The 17423-nt window shown below is 44.3% G+C and overlaps 1 protein-coding gene across 1 annotated transcript in view; it reads left to right on the forward strand.

Annotated features, from left to right (window-relative positions):
* The window catches only part of EPHA5 (EPH receptor A5), a 744210-nt gene that overhangs the window by 685570 nt on the left and 41217 nt on the right, over nucleotides 1-17423 (forward strand). The window contains exon 15 of the mRNA XM_029600878.1: nucleotides 16462-16655. Within this exon, the coding sequence (XP_029456738.1) occupies nucleotides 16462-16655 (194 nt within the window). The remainder of the gene's footprint in view (nucleotides 1-16461; nucleotides 16656-17423) is intronic.

The raw sequence follows: 17423 nt of genomic DNA on the forward strand, positions 1-17423 counted from the left end.
CTTCTTATGTAAGGCCTCATCCTCACCCTTGGCTATGGCTGGGGCCGCCTTCTGCTCCTTTTCCGGCAGCCAGATGTCGCCACTCCTCATCGGGGTCTGCCCTGAGGCCTGGCTTCCTCCTGCTCCAGCTCAGCATTGCAGCGGCAGCATGGCCTCTGTCCAGGGTTCTGCCCCTTCTTCCTAAGGGTGAGTGAAAGGAATAAACAGGAGTAATCTAATGAAATGTTTCTTTACAGAGAGAGTAGATGCATTGAACAGCCTTCCCATGGAGGTGGTGGATAAACGGACAATATCTTAATTTCAGAAAGCATGGAATAAACCTAGAAGATCTCTGAAGTGAAAGGGATTGTAAAGCTGAATAGTTGGAGTGGTAGGGCAATCTAGATAGGCCATATCATCTTTTCCTACAATCATGTTTCTATGGTGATAAACTTCAGGCTTTGAGGTATACCAGACTGTGGCCCTTGAGCTTTTACACTTTCATTAAACAAATTTGAAACAGTTAAAATAAAAGCAAAGCACTGTCCATTGTGATTTGGGCTCTTTTGGTACAATGTGGAAAGTCATCACTTGAATTCAAGTGAGAAGAGGTAGGCTGACTGTTATTTTGGTCGTGAACTCAACTGTGACATGAAGGCATTTGTAGGGATGTGCATCGTTTTTATGACGAAGTAAAATATCGTATGATATTTCATAATTCGTCATGTATCGGGGGTCCCAGAAAATGATAGGAAAACCCCACGAAATTTTGTGTGGTTTTCTTTTCATTTGGGGGGGGAAGGGCACACAGGAAAAAAAAACCTCAAACCCACCCCTACCCTTCAGATCTAATTATTTACAATCCCCCATCCTCCTGACCCCCCAAAAACTTGCCTAAAGTCCCTGGTGGTCCAGCGGGGGTCCAGGGAGTGATCTCCCGCTCTTGGGCCGTCGGCTGCCAGTTAACAAAATGGTGCCGATGGCCCTTTGCCCTTACTATGTGACAGGGGCTATTGGTGCCATTGGCCGGCCCCTGTCACATGGTAGGAGCAATGGATGGCCCACGCCATTTTTTAAGTGCGCATTAGACCGAAAACGATTCTATACGAAAAAAAAAATTCCGATCCACGGGAATAAGAACTTTTCCCGCGGCTACACGAAATCGAAAGCGGAAACGATTGGGCACCCAATGTACATCTCTATTAAAAACGTCACCTTCCAAAGAAATGTCTCAGCCAGCAAGGAACCTAAATCCTATTGGGGCAATAGTTCCCAAATCCATTCCTTGAGACCTCCCTTCCCCAAAAGGTCTGGCTTTCACTGTAACTAAAATATGCTAATTAATCACATTTTTAGAATAAATGTGAGTAAATTCATCTCATGCATATTAAGTGCTGGTAGCTTGGAAATAATTTCTGGGGGAAGAGGAGAATGGTCTTGAGCACCAGAATTGGAAACTATTGCTTTGGGACAAATATCTTGAGGAAATGAAGAAGGAAAGACCATGGGTAAAAAGGACACCAAGAAACATGTATGGCAGACAGAATTATCAATAAATGTCCTGCTTTTGTAACAGGTTAGAAGCAGCTGCTCACACACAGACACACTTAAAATGATTCCACTGGGGGGGTCACGTGGGGTGATGGGCTAGGGAAGACGCGCTCTCCCATAGCTCCGGGTGCCACGGCCGGAAAATCACAAATATTACCTCCAAATACCGGCGAATTCAAGCGGTGACCACAGGGAAGGTGCTATCGGATGTCGATTGTTAAATTTATGCATAAATCCCCACAACCTATGGCTTCCAGGAGCGGGAAACGGGATAAAGAAAAGGAGAAGGTGAAATCTGCCGATTCTAAGATGGCGTCCGGCACGGAGGAATCGGGCCCTTCTTCACCTGTTCCCTTAACCGTAGAACTCCTGCAGACGACTTTGGAGACAACGCTGGATGTTAAACTTGCGGGGATTCGACAGCAACTCGCAGAGGTACAGTCTAAGATCTCTGAATTTGGTCCGAGGATGGACGGGCTAGAAAACAGAGTCGTGGAGGTGGAGGAGGGGCTGAGCGAGCAGGGCGCGAAAGTGACTGCGACGGCGAAATCGCTGCAGGAATGCCAGCAAAAACTAGACGATTTGGAAAATCGCCTAAGAAGAGATAACCTACGTTTTTTAGGTCTCCCTGAACAGGTGGACGACCAAGGCCTCGGGATGTTTTTGGAGGGGTGGTGGCCGGACGCGGTCGGTCTCCCAGAGCTCCGGGGCGAACTTAAAGTTGAAAGGGCACATAGGCTGGGGATTAAACGCCCGACTGACCCCAGACCCAGAGTGGCGATAGCAAAAATTTTGAACTCGGCTATCAAGCAAAGAATCTGGTTGCATTACAAGAAAAATAAGGAGATTACTTATAAAGGCCATAGAATCCGGATTACTCAAGACTATTCGGCGCATGTCTCCCAACAACGGAAGCAATTCTCTCCCGTATGTTCCAAATTGTTTGACCAGAAGATTCGTTTTTCACTGCAATTTCCAGCTGTTCTTAGGATTTGGCATGACAACGCTACCCACATGTTTCGGGAACCGGAGGCGGCCATGACATTTTTGCAAACCCGTATGAGTGGCTCTGTTTCTCCTACAACCTGACTTTCGGCTTGAGGATTCTTTCTTTATGAACACTGATTTCCCAGGCAGGACCAACAGCTGGCCTAACCGGAGTGGGTTGCAGCTAGCTGGAGACGATGGCTGCGTGAGAGGGACTTTCAGTTGGACTGTCCATGATGGCAGGCTTTTAGACGCTGTTGTCTCTGAACCTGCAATGTTATGGTGGTTTATTTTTTGAGTTATGCTTCAGCTGTGGAGTAAATCGGATTGTTCCGATAGTTATTTTGGCCGTGGCACCCGGACACCCTTTACGGTCCCCCTGATCTGGCACCACATATGAGAATGTGGAACCGATCATATCTTTATTCTAAGGTTATTAGGTGTTTTTTTGGGGGGAGGGTGGGAGTTTGCGCAAGGGGTGGGGGGGGAAGGGGTAGGGTTCAGTTTGGGTATATCTGGTTATATGTTTTATGGTGGGTGGGGGTATGGATGGTGGATACAGATTGGTCGAATGGAGGGGTATATAGACAGCGCTATGGTACAGCTCACAGTAGAGGCACTTCAGGGATGTTATGGAGGGAATGGAGTGATTGGTGTAGGGCGGAGGCGGCTGGGACCTCTGACCCTAGCCATATGTTCAGAAACGTTTTTTGTTCCTGTATCATTTGGTTAACCTTATGGTTCGCTTAATTTCGTGGAATGTACATGGCCTTGGTTCCCCTATAAAGCGTAAGAAGGTTTTATCTCATCTAAAAAAATTACAGGGAGACATAGTTTGTATTCAAGAAACCCACTTAAGTGCCAAAGAATCTCTGAAACTACAAAGAGATTGGGTGAAGACGTGCTTCTTTGCTGAAGCGCTACATAAAAAGGCGGGGGTAGCGATTCTTATAAGCAAATCCACCGACTTTGTACCCACTCACTCTATGTCCGACCCTGACGGCAGATATGTGCTAGTATTTGGTAAGTGGCAGGGCCAACAAGTTACTATTTGCTGCCTCTATGCACCTACGACAAATCCCCAGCGCTTTCTTAAATCTTTAAATGGTCTCCTTTTGACTCACAGGGAGGGAACACTACTAATATCTGGGGATTTTAATTGTGTGATGGATGGTTCTCTGGATAGGACACAGATCAGTGGGCAAAAGCTTTCCCGGCGAGGAGAAGGGGTGGAGGGGGTATGTTCCCAATTAGGAGTTATAGATATATGGCGGACCCTGCATCCCTTGGACAGGGATTATACTTTCTTTTCCAATCCTCATGGAACATCTTCTCGTATAGACTATATGTTAATAGATGGGGAGGTTTTCCCGAAGGTAGCTAAAGCAGATATTGAACTGCCGGTTATTTCTGATCACTCACCTATCTCATTGACATTGAATCTGGCGCCCCGAATGGCTGGACAAAAACACTGGAAGTTTCCTGCGCATCTTAGAAATGATAAAGATTTCCAAGCTTTCTTAACTGACAAATGGCTGGATTATGCTAAGCATAATGCTCAACATGCCTGCACGCCACATTTATATTGGGAAGCGGGTAAAGCCGTCCTACGGGGTGACATTTTGGGTTATACCAGTGCCAGATATAAGCGGCTCAATGCAGATATATTACGCTTGGAATCCCTTACAAAACGGGCTCGGAAGGCTTGGATTTCGAATCCTTCTGACGGCGAGAGAAAGGCATATTTTAGCGTCCTTAACCAACTGAACACAGTGCTCCATATTCGTGCCAGCCAGTCTATGCAAGTAGCTCAACATAATTACTTTCAATATGGGAATAAGTCAGGCAGACCATTAGCAAACCTCGTACGGGCGACTCGATCCAAATCGTTAATCTATTCTATGAAAAACTTTCAAGGACATTTAGTATCTGCAGTTAAGGACATAGGAGAGGTTTTTCGGGAGTTTTACTCTGCCCTGTATCGGGCGGATCTTTCCACACCAACCCACACTGAACAGGAGTTTTTCTCTGATATCCATTTACCTCAGGTTACTGCACAACAGAAAGAGTTCTTGAACCGCCCTCTTCAATCTTATGAGGTGATGCGGGTTATTACATCCATGGCTTCTGGGAAATCACCGGGCCCCGATGGGTTCTCGTACGATTTCTATAAAATGCTTAAGTCGCAAATTGCAGTTCCCTTAACTGACTTCCACAAAGACGGCCCTGACAAGGGGTTGTTTTCCCCGGGAATTTAACCAAGCCCATATCATAGTTCTTCCTAAACCAGGGAAGGACCCTCAAAAGCCGGAGGCGTATCGACCGATATCATTACTTAATAGTGATTTAAAGATCCTGGCCAAGGTTTTAGCAGACAGATTGGCTTTGATTATTCCAACGTTGATCATGGAGCAGCAAGTGGGGTTTGTTCAGGGTCGATCGGCCACCAGTCATATTATTAAGCTTATCTCTGCGCTACAATTATGTCAGCAACAGGCGATTCCTGCGCTTGTGATAGGTTTTGACTCAGAGAAAGCGTTTGACCGGGTGTCGTGGTCTTACATGTTCTCTGTGTTGAATAGATATGGGCTGGACGGGGACTTTGTTAACTTTATCCGGTTATTATATATGGCCCCTCTTTCACAGATTATAGTGAATGGAGTAAGTTCGGATTCGGTAGAGATCCAAAGGGGAGTCCGGCAAGGTTGCCCCCTGTCCCCTCTGTTATACATTCTCACTATCGATCCACTTTTGCGAAAAATAGTTGACCACCCGAGGATCTTGGGCTTTAAAGGAGGACGGGACACATTCAAAGTGGCAGCGTTTGCTGACGATGTCCTTGTCTTTTTATCTCAACCCGCCAAGTCCCTACCTCAGCTGTTAAGTATACAGGAACTTTTTGGCTCCTTTGCAGGGCTTAAAATAAATAGGGAAAAATCCGAAGCCATGGATGTAACAGGAAAGCTCCGTGACAGCTGGCTGGGTTTGTTTCCCCTCAGATGGGCTCCTGGCGTGTTAAAATATCTAGGGGTGAAAATACCACGAGATTTAGGTACTATCTACGAGGTCAATATACGACCACTTATGACATACACTCATACCACACTTGAGCGTTGGCGGGCACTGCCCTTATCTTTGAAGGGGAGGGTCCATTTATATCAAATGGTCATCCTCCCCAAATGGTTATACGTTTTACAAATGGTGCCTCTCCTGCTCACTTCACATGACACTCATACCCTCCACCACGATCTGCGGAACTACCTGTGGGGAGGTCGGAGGGCGCGTATTTCATTACACAGTTTACAGCTACATAAACAGAAAGGTGGCTTAGGCTGTCCAGATTTGGTACTCTATAATTTGGCCTGCATGTTGAGACTGGTACAGGACTGGTTGTGGGACACGTCGCATTATACACCGAATTCTTTGCTACGAGACTGGTACGGGGTTCCCTCCCTTAACTCTTTGCTACACATGAAGGACACTGATGTCCCACAACAGATCAAAGGTCACATAGTGGTAGTCAGTTGTAGGAAGGCCTGGCTACAAATTTGTAAAATACTTGGGCAACCTAAGGGTATTACTCCTTTACTTAGTCTGACTCATAACTCATACTTCCTACCGGGTACCTATGGTATGGCCTTCCACCGTTGGCGACAATTAGGACTTAGTTATGTCTACCAAATGCTACACCCCACTACGGGGCAGTTGTATAGTTTCTGTGAGCTTCAACAATTATTTCATATTCCCCAAGTGGACTATTTTGCTTATTTACAGATTAGTCACTTTATGCAGGCATGTTGTACTAACTGGAAACAGCTCCCCACCACCGAACGGTTAAGAAATCTGTTTACGACCCGGGCTTCTCGAAGGCCAAAAATTTCTCAGTTTTACCGAGAATTGGGTGACGGGATCTCTGATACCAGCTTGAAAAAGCTATATAATAGATGGGAACAGTGGCCTTTGTTTTCCTTACCTTATGCAGTTTTCCTCAAATGCTTCTCCCAGATTGCTTCTATTACACTCACAGAAGACCTGAGTGAGACCCAATATAAATTTTTGTGGCAGGGATTTATATCCCCTGTGCGGGCCTGTCAGGCTCATCTTTGTGATTCCCCTATCTGCCAGAAATGTGGACTTTCACCGGGGAGCTATTTCCACGTATTTTGGGAATGTCCGGCTATTCAAACCTTTTGGAATGCTATCAGGCTTTTTTGTGAGACTATCTGGCAGGAGTCCATCCCGCTAGACCCGCAGTTGTGGCTTTTTGGGGTCCCACCGGATAGCATGGCGGTGGGCCCTCTGCGTGCAGGGCTCCTGGGCTTCTTGACTAAGGCTGCGGTATTGGGAAAGAAGGGGATACTCACCTGCTGGTTGGGTACGCAGGGACCAGTGTGGGATCTCTGGTTTAAACTTATGTTTAGGCTTTGTTCTCATGAACTCTATTTATACCGGCAACAACCCACACCGAAGGTGGACGTAGAGCAAATATGGCACCCTTTTTTACAGCATCTCCGACCTAGCCCGTCCGTAGTGTAGGGACCGCTTGCATCCTAGCATCACCTACCACCTTCTTCGTAGACGGAATACTAGGGCTGGGACATTGGGGGAGACGGTCCTCCATTACTGGCTCGACATTCCTGCCCATGTTCATGTGCTTATACTGTACTGTGTTGATGCCTCTTGTGTTTTGTTTTGGTTTATAACCCATATTTAACGGACCACAACCCATATACCCTAGTCTGTACCTTCAGGAAGGGGGGGGGGGAGGAGGGAATAAGTTGGGGTGGGATAAGGGATGAGGGTTTGGGATAGGGGAGAAAACAAGAATCTCTATTTGTATTTGGACATACACGGTTATGGATTCCGATACTTGATTAGGCTCATGGTATTGAGGTCAGGATATATATGCAACTGGCCTTCTCTGTGTTGGTATCTTACATGGGGCTGTACCTGGGCGGGTGGATATTCTATTGTGTTAATCTATTCTGTATGTAAATACCTGGATTCCCAGGCCATCCGTTTACCTATTCTTTGTTGGTTGTCATATAGTTATCTATATTGTTAACTGCGCTTCTTGAGCGGTTGTGTGATATGTTTATGTCTGAATACAATAAACACAATGTTCAAAATGATTCCACTATTTTCTGCTCATCGTGTAGCATCAAGTATTTTTGTTGATAGTTACTTGAACATTTACCAATAAAAATTGTTTCCTTCCTTATCCAGATTTGACTTTTTGAAGCAAACAGTGCTGAGTGAACTCTTTCTAGAGCAGAAGGAACATAAGAGAATCACTGACTTCCCTAAAGACTTTGTTTTTCTCCTCACAAATGCTTAATATGCCCATTCTGGGCTGTGAACAGGTGCTACCTCCTAGCACTGTCAGGTGTGAAAAGCAACAGCCAAAATATGAATGGATTCCACATTTTTTGCAAAGAAGTTTGCCTTTTCCTCTGAGATCCAACCTTCCCAGGTTTACCAATATCTTTTGTTGTTGTAGCAAGAAATGTATACCTCCACTTTAAACTGTTCAAACTTCTGACTATGCCATCAATTTTTCAATAATTACTTTTCCCTCATTTGAGTTTAAAAAAAAAAAATCAGGCCAGACCTTTTGCACGCAGAGTCCAACTGGGAAAACAGTAACCATATGAATGAATTTGCATGGTGCTGCATAGCTTATCAGTAGAATGTAGGTTTTATTATTATTGTGCTGCTGATGATGGGATGTTCACAGCACTGTACAGAGTCACAAAAGAAAAGGTACCTGCACTCTGGAACTTACAGTCAAGTCAAAAATAACAAATAAGAAGTTTTGAGTTAAAACAGAACGGCCACGATTGTGAAGAACTGAATTATGTGGGCTATAGCTGGGATTAACTGAGCAAGGGGCAACTTTAATTGAGTAAAGCTGAAACACATGAGGCAAATACTTTCCTTATCACCCAAGGGTAAGCTTCTGCAAAGTTATAGCCTTAGTAAAGGCTTTGATCTCTGGGCAACACTCTGTGATTGCAAGCATATAAAAAACAGATTTATAAAAGCTTATGTTTACTTTCAGGTGTTAACTAATTTTCTTTTATAGAATTCATGAAAATAATAGAAATATAACAACAAGATTACTAGCATGGTTAAAAGGTGAGGTGAAAGAGGCTGATTTAGCCAAAAAATCTTCATTCAAACATTGGAAGAAGGATCCTTCAAAAGAAAATAGGATAAAGCATAAGCATTGGCAAGTTAGATGTAAGACATTGATAATACAGGCTAAGGGAAAATTTGAAAAGAAGTTGTCCATAGAGGCAAAAACTCACAATAAAACTTTTTAAGGTATATCTGAAGAAGAAAGCCTACAAGGGGCACATAGAAAAGATAAGACCATCGCGAAAAAATTAAACAATTTCTTTGCTTCAGTGTTTACTGAAGAGAATATTGGAGAAATACCTGTTCTAGAAAAGATTTTCATGGGTGATGATTCAGATCAACTGAACCAAATCATGGTGAACCTGGAAGATGAGGTAGGCCTGATTGACAAACTGAAGAGTAGTAAATCTCCTGGACCAGATGGTATACACCCTGGGGTTCTGAAAGAACTAAAAAATGAAATTTTAGACCTATTAATAAAAATGTGTAACCTATCATTAAAATCATCCGATGTACCTGAAGATTGGAAGATGGCTAATGTAACCTCTATATTTAAAAAGGGAAAAGTGGTGAAACTATAGACCAGTGAGCCTGACTTCACTGCCAAGAAAAATCATGGAAACTGTTATAAAGAATAAAATCACAAAGCATTTAGATAGACATGGTTTGATGGGACACAGCCAGCCTGGATTTACCCAAGGGAAGTCTTGCCTCATGAATCTCCTACATTTTTTTGACGGGGTGAATAAACATATGGACAAAGGTGAACTGGTAGATGTGGTATATTTGGATTTTCAGAAGGCATTCAACAAAGTTCCGCATAAGAGGCCTCTAAGAAATCTAAAAAGTCATGGGATAGGAGGTGATATCCTTTTGTGGATTGCAAGTTGGTTAAAAGACAGGACACATAGAGTAGGATTAAATGGTCAATTTTCACATTGGAAAAAAGTAAACAGTGGAATACCTCGGGGCTCTGTACTTGTATCGCTGCTTTTTAATACATTTATAAACATTCTGGAAAGGGTATAACGAGTGAGGTGATCAAATTTGCGGATGGCACAAAATTATGCAGAGTAGTTAAATCTCAAGTGGATTGTGATGAATTGCAGGATGACCTTGCGAGATTGCAAGATTGGGCTTCCAAATGGCAGATGAAATTTAATATGGACAAGTGCAAAGTGATGCATGTAGGGAAAAATAACCCTTGTTGTAGTTACATAATGTTAGGTTCTGTCTTAGGAGTTACCAATCAGGAAAGATATCTAGGCATCATAGTGGATAATACATTAAAATCGTTGGCCCAGTGTGCTGTGGCGATCAAAAAAACAAACAGAATATTAGGAATTATTAAGAAGAGAATGGAATATAAAATGGAGGATGTCATAATACCTCTGTATTGCTCCATGGTGAGTCCGCACCTTGAATACTGTGTGCAGTTCTGGTCACCGCATCTCAAAAACGGATAGCTGCACTGGAGAAAGTGCAGAGAAGGGCAACCAAAATGATAAGGGGCATGGAATGGATCCCCTATGAGTAAAGGCTAAAGAAATTAGGGCTGTTCAGTTTGGAGAAGAGACGACTGCGGGGGGATATGATAGAAGTCTACAAAATCATGAAAGGACTTGGAAAAGTTAATGTAAATCAGTTATTTACTCTCTCAGATAATAGAAGGACCAGGGGGCACTCCATGAAGTTAGCAAGTAGCTCATTTAAAACAAATCGAAGAAAATTATTTTCTGCCCAGCACATAGTTAAGCTCTGGAATTCATTGCCAGAGGATATGGTTACAGCAGTTATTGTAACTGGGTTTAAAAAAGGTTTGAATAAATTCCTAAATCCATAAACTAGTATGACGGTAATTAATAAGCAATAGTAGCTTAAGAACATAAGAACATGGCATCCTGTTTCCAACAGTGGCCAATCCAAGTCACAAGTACCTGGCAAATACTCAAACATTAGATAGATCACAATAGACTTAGTTTTGGGGTAATTGTCAGGTTCTTATGGCCTGGATAGGCCACTATTGGAAACAGGATGCTGGGCTTGATGGACCCTTGGTCTGACCCAGCATGACATATCTTATGTTCTTTATGTTCATAGAGCTAGAACTAATTTTGAACAAAATGTAGACATGCTATTTCTCAGATCGACAGAAACATATTTGTGGGGAGTGGTTCTGATGAATAAAGGGTTTATATACAATCCAGGGTTAAAAACGACATGGTAATTTAGTTAGATCAGGCTTTCATGCACAATGTGCAAAACAAATGATTTGCAGAATGTAAAAGCATTACCACGCCTGCACTAAAGACAGCACAGGTATCATAATGTACAGTACATCTTACTCTGTGTATAAGATTTCCATGTGCTGACCAGGCCAAAGGAAAAGGGCAACTTCATGCCTGAAAAACAAACTCCAGATCCCAGAAACAGATAGGGCTTGTAGGTCTTCCCCTGAAATGAAGACAGCCCCCAAGAACAAGGATCTTTGCTAACCCAGTGCCCCCTGAATCTGTGGCATCAGGTGGTAGCCTTTATTCCCTTTTTTTTTGGGATTAAGCATCAAATCCAAAATGGCACCCTTGACGATGATTCACATGCCAGAGCATGTGGTAGCCCATTGGGGGGGGGGGGGGGGGAAAGAGCCCATCTTTGTTCTAGAGAGAGGATGGAGGTTCCATGGAGCTGAGGAAGCTATACCCATTTTACAGGGTGGGCCTCAGGTACTTTTTACCCTTTGCATTTGCACCAATTTTCAAAGTAAATTTATGTATTTTCTTTACTTTGAGAATGGTCCAAGGAAAAAGTTCCTGCAGACATTTGCAGCTGTTTTTATGTAGCTACTCATTCTGCCTAAAACTACATGCATAGTTCTGAAAATCCAAACTGGATTTTTGGCAATGGACAGCACGAATGATTATAAGCTGTCCATTGTCTGCCCATATAACTGCGGTACTGAAGGAGTTACACTGGCTCCCCATTAATTCACAAATTCAATTCAAAATTTTGACAGTGTTACATCAGATTTTATATGGAGAATAACCCCTATACTTAAGAAATCTTGTTCATGCATACTATCCCCCAACGAAGCCTTCGTTCAGAGAATCAATATCTATTGCACATTCCCGGGGCAAAAGAGAAATGATTAAAATCTACTTTTTGTCATGCATTCTTTCAATCTGCCCTTGCTCTATGGAATTCTTTTCCACTAGAGATATGAACAATTAGCGATTATCACAATTTTTAGGAATAAATTAAAGTATTTTCTTTTTAATAATGTTTGTAAGTGATGTAATTTTATGAGATGGTTTTATTAATTTTAATGGAAATGTAAACCACTTCGAACATGGTTTAGGTAAAGAATACGTTATAGAAAATTTTGTGTGACTGACCCTTCGGCTAGCCACTAGATGCCCCTAGGTCATTTACCATTAGGACTAGTAACAGCATAGTGGGATTTTCCAATCCTTTTTCAGTCTCTCCAATTAGCTGACTGTGATTGGCTATACCAAGGGCATAAGGTGGAGCTAAAGGTAAATAGTGTGATCATTTTGAATTGGCTCTTGAAAAGTAATGAGCTATTTTTCCTTTCATCCTGCTGAGTTTGGGCCTACTAACCCAACTTGGTATTTTTCCTGTATTCAGAGGAGATTCCTCATCAGTACACTCCCTGTCTGATTAGGTCTGCCTCAATTTTTGAAGAGAGAGATTTTTGGAGATTTTGGTTAGGTTTTGGATGTTTTTCTCATTCTGGGGAGCACCCTTTACCCTATGGAGGTGAAGCCCACAATCCAGAGAGCAGGGGCTAGAGATCTGTGAGCTATCCTTCTAATCCCTAGAGGATGCAAGAACAGTGAAACAGTACCCAACATGGGATTTTGGGATTTTGAACAATTTAGATATTTTTCCTCTTTTTGTTAGTGTGGAGGGATTTTTTCCCACCCCTCCTCATAGCTTGGAGCAAGGAGATAGAGAACTTTGTCAAGACTGGAAACATCAGGCTTTTCTCCCAGAGAAATCACACAGAGTGGATTGAAACATCAAGATCTGAAGACTCCCAACCGGATCTTCACCCCAAAGGAACCAAAACACAGACTGTGAGCAAAAGCAAAACTCTGGACTTAGGTATTATGTGGCTTGGGTTTCCCACTAGGATTCCCCATCATACTGGATGTTTCGTGTCCTGGTTGCGGCAGGCACGCGAACGGGCCTACTCACCTCTGGCAGCCAGCTCCTGGACCTGGCCCGTCCTGCACTCCCGCACCCCCGCTGCCTCCTTGGACACTCCCAGTCCCTCTGTGGAACTCTCTGGCTCCCAGCGGGTCTTCCCACATGTGCCGTGGGGAGATGCCGCCATTCAGCGTCCTGCCTCCTCCTAGGCGTGCACATGCGCACCTCTTTGACCTTTAAAAGGGCCTCGGTGGGAAACTAACCCATGGCCCCGCATGATCTTTTTAAGGCCCAAGGCCCTGGATGATCTATTTAAGGCAGGGCCCACTACTCATTCCTTGCCTTGGCAACAGGTCTCCACATTAGTCGTGTGCTTCGTTGCTCGTCCTTGTTCCTGACTTCGTTCCTGGTTCCTGTTCCTGAATCCGTTCCTGGTTCCTATCTAGCCTTTGCCTTGGATTGACTACTGACTTTGACCCTTGCTTCTTTGGACCACGCTCAGGACTGATTACTGACCCTTGCTTCGTTGGACCACGCTCAGGACTGATTACTGGCTTTAACCCTTGCTTCATTGGACTACACTCTGGACTGATTACCAGCCTTGACCCTTGCTCCGCTGTACCTCGCCTAGCTCAGCCGCCTGCCCTGATTCCAGCCTGTTCCTGACCTCGAATCTGGTATCTCCTTGGACTTGGCCTTCTTAGGCTTCGGCCTTCTACTGCCCGGGCGTCACCTACCCTTGCTTCTGGACTGTCTTTGCCACCCGGGCCTCTGGATCCCCACCTCGTACGGACCTGCCTCGGTCCCTCCGATACCTCTGCTGGTCCCTGGCTACCTGCTACAACTCCCACTGGGAGTCATCTAATGGAGGCCCGCCTAAGACCAGCTGACCCCGGCACCCAAGGGCTCAACCTGTGGGGAATGAGAGCTAGTATTGGCGAAGCTCCAGTCGGCCTCCGTCTCTCGGTCTGCTCCACCTCCCGACGGTGGGGACCCGTGGGGCTTGCCCTATGGGTAGCATCAACCCCTCCTCGGGCCAAGGGTCCACCACCAGCATAACACTGGGCTGTTTGTACACAGATGAGGAAACAGTTGTAATCTCTTTCCCAGGAGCTAGAGATTGGCACAAGCACCCCAGGAGAAAGACTTTGGGGCGGATTTTAAAAGCCCTGCTCGCGTAAATCCGCCCGGATTTACGCGAGCAGGGCCTTGCGCGCCGGTGAGCCTATGTTCCATAGGCCTGCCGGCGCGTGCAGAGCCCCGGGACTCGCGTAAGTCCCAGGGTTTTTCGAGGGGGGCGTGTTGGGGCATGTCGGGGGCGGGGCCGATCGGCGTGGCGTTTCGGGGGCGGGGCGCGGTGTTTCGGGGGCGTGGCCGCGCCCTCCGGAAACCGCGCTAGCGGCCCGCTGGCGTTCGGGGATTTACTTCTCCTTCCGGGAGGCATAAATCCCCCGACAAAGGTAGGGGGGGGTTTAGACAGGGCCAGGGGGGTGGGTTAGGTAGAGGAAGGGAGGGGAAGATGAGGGGAGGGTGAAAGAGAATTCCCTCTGAGGCCGCTCCGATTTCAGAGCGGCCTCGGAGGGAACGGAGGTAGGCTGCGCGGCTCGGCGCTTGCCGGCTTCACGAAATCGGCAGTCTTGCGCGCGCCGATCCAGGAGTTGCGCGGCTACGCGCGTATCTACTAAAATCCAGCATACTTTTGTTTGCGCCTGATGCGCCAACAAAAGTACGCGAAGGCGCACTTTTTTAAAATCTACCCCTATGTGAATAACTCAAATGCACAGTTTCATTTGTGGAAAGTATGTGGCACAGTGATTGACATTTTGATAATCAGTAAACTTTATTTGAAAACCCAGTCTATGTCCAGCTTGTCTGTGCCTGAGGAGAATACAGTACCAGAGAAATGCACACACTTAAGGAGAAAAGCTCCATCACCGGGGCCAAGAAGGATTTCCTTTGCCCCCACAATAAGAATTCCCTCTCTGGGATCTGCAGAGAGAGGGGGGTAGGATGGAGAGAGTTGGTCTGAAGAACCAATACTTTTATAGCCCTAGGGGAAACAGCAAACCCCTCTAGCAAAGGGTTACATTTGTAAATAATCAATAAATAAATAGTTTTCTCCCTTTAACCTAGCCCCTGCCCAGGAGTGTCTGCAGCACAATGTGGATAAAAGTACACAGATTAGGGAACTATGCACATACTTTTACCTGCATACAGGGTAGGCACTTTTCAGAAAGTCAATTTACGCAAGTAGAATGTTTTTTATCCTATTACTACTACTATTAATGATTGGCAGTAGCAGATCGGAAAGAGGTGAGAATAAATTTGTAATGAATGAAGTCAGCATGGGAATGGTATTTCAGCTAGGAACATAGGACATGAACTCTGGAGGTGAGCCAAAGTTGGGGTTTTACACACCTTACAGAACAGTGGAGTCGAGGAGCAAGAGCATCTAAAGCCAAGCAAAGAGTTTTAAGAAGAAAATGACTCATTAACAGAATCAGACAAGGATGTAGAGGAGAGAAGGGATGAGCCAGTACTAGAGAGAATATAGTGGCCAACAACCTGGATATTCCTGAAGGTGCTAGTGGTGATAGGATGAGATTGCAGGGGAGGATGTTAAAGAGTGAAGAGTATCAGGTGATGATGAAAGAAGGGAAGAACAGAGTTGGAGAAGCCTGAGAATGTGTAGTTGAAAGCAAGGACTAGGTCAAGGAAGTGGCCATTCAGTAAGTGAGAGCAGTAGAACATAGTTTAAATCAAATGAAGAGATTAAGGCAAGGAATTTTGAGATAAAGGTGTCAGTGGTGTTGGCAGCATGGAGGTTAAAGTCCCCAAGAGTAAGGATAGGGAAAGATGGTTCAAGAAGTACGGAAAGCCAGGTCAGGGGGATCATAGATTATTTATTTATATGTGTATTTATTTATTTATAATCTTTTCTATACCGTCGTTAAGTTATTTACCATCACAATGGTTTACAAAAAGGCACATATAGTAACACTAAATATTTAAGTAGGTAAAACATTATAGACGTGCCACAGATGATTCAGTTACAGCTACCCAGAGTGAAAGATGGCCGGAGTGGGCCTCAAATGAAGAAAATGAGTGGGCTTGAGGTGGCAGAAGGGGTTGAAACCTGCAGGATGAGAAGAGTAGCATCCCAAAACCACCACTATGGCCTACCAAGCGTGGCGTATGGGAGAAATGATAACCTCCATGGCAGAGAGCAACCAGAGAAGCATAGTCCTCAGCGGAAAGCCAAGTCTCAGTCAAGACAAGAAGATGGAGAGAATGAGAAATAAAGAGATTGTGAACGAAGGCAGGAAACCGAATGGGCATGCCAGATAGAATATGAGAAAGGGAGAGAAGATGCAGGAAAGAGGGGGATGGAAATAAGATTGGAGGAGTAAAGGGTTGAAACAACAAATAAGTGCTAAAAATATATGCAGTATCATGATTTGAAAATATATATGGAAAAAGAATAAAATAGATCAGTTCTTAAAATGAGAGTATGTCTGCTCCATATGCTACGAAAGGCATGTAGTCCATAATTGATGTTTGATAATGCTAAAGTATTCTAGCTAAATACCTTCCATTAATATTTAAAGAATAAATCTGCTTTATCTCTGCTAGGTGATTAAAGCTGTGGAGGAAGGTTATCGCTTGCCAAGTCCCATGGACTGCCCTGCTGCCCTGTATCAGCTAATGTTGGACTGCTGGCAAAAGGACAGGAACAGCAGGCCCAAATTTGAAGAAATTGTCAGCATGTTGGACAAGCTTATCCGTAACCCAAGCAGCTTGAAGACATTGGTTAATGCATCAAACAGGTATAACTTCCCCTTGAAATCAGTTTTCATGCCAGGTACCCTGCAGATGACCCTCAAAAGACAAAGCCTTCTGTTTGTTCTGCACATTCTGGTCTACCACACTCATGTGGCTTTTCCAAAATATGTTATTTATGGTATTCTCTGGCAAGTAAAAGAGCAGCAGTCTAATCATTGTAAAAGCGGTTCCTACTGGACCATCAGATTTTACAGCACTGTAGTTTGCAGAAATGTTGGTATGAGGTGAATTTATGCATTAATACTAATGTTTTTCTTGTTTATGTTTTTGTTGACAACATGGTCACAAAATCAGTTAGAACCATACAGAGTGAATGTATCCTAGATTATTTCAATTAAATTGTGTAGTTTTCTTTTATTTCTAAAAAATCATGCACTGGCTTTCTAGGCTTATGCCACTGACTAGAAAGAGGCATAAAGTGCCAGCCCTTTAAAACGGTAACACATGCAAGACTATTTCCAACAACTACTCATTACCAGTGCTTTCAGAGTGATGATACTGTAGCACTAGAAAGCACTATGCAGACATTTATGCAGACATTCCTGCACAGTTTTGCCAGTTTAATCTCTTAGGCTATAAACTAATTCAACATTTCTCAGTACAGACCAGTCTAGGAATGGCTTTACCGCATTATGGGATAGATTTTAAAAAGACTACACACGTAAATCCATTGGATTTACGCATGTAGGTGGGGTTAAGCGCACTGGGCCTATTTTAGAAAGGCCTGGTGACGCGCGTAAAGCTCTGGGACG

This window comes from Rhinatrema bivittatum, chromosome 1 (assembly GCF_901001135.1).
Source record: "Rhinatrema bivittatum chromosome 1, aRhiBiv1.1, whole genome shotgun sequence".
NCBI lineage: Eukaryota > Metazoa > Chordata > Amphibia > Gymnophiona > Rhinatrematidae > Rhinatrema > Rhinatrema bivittatum.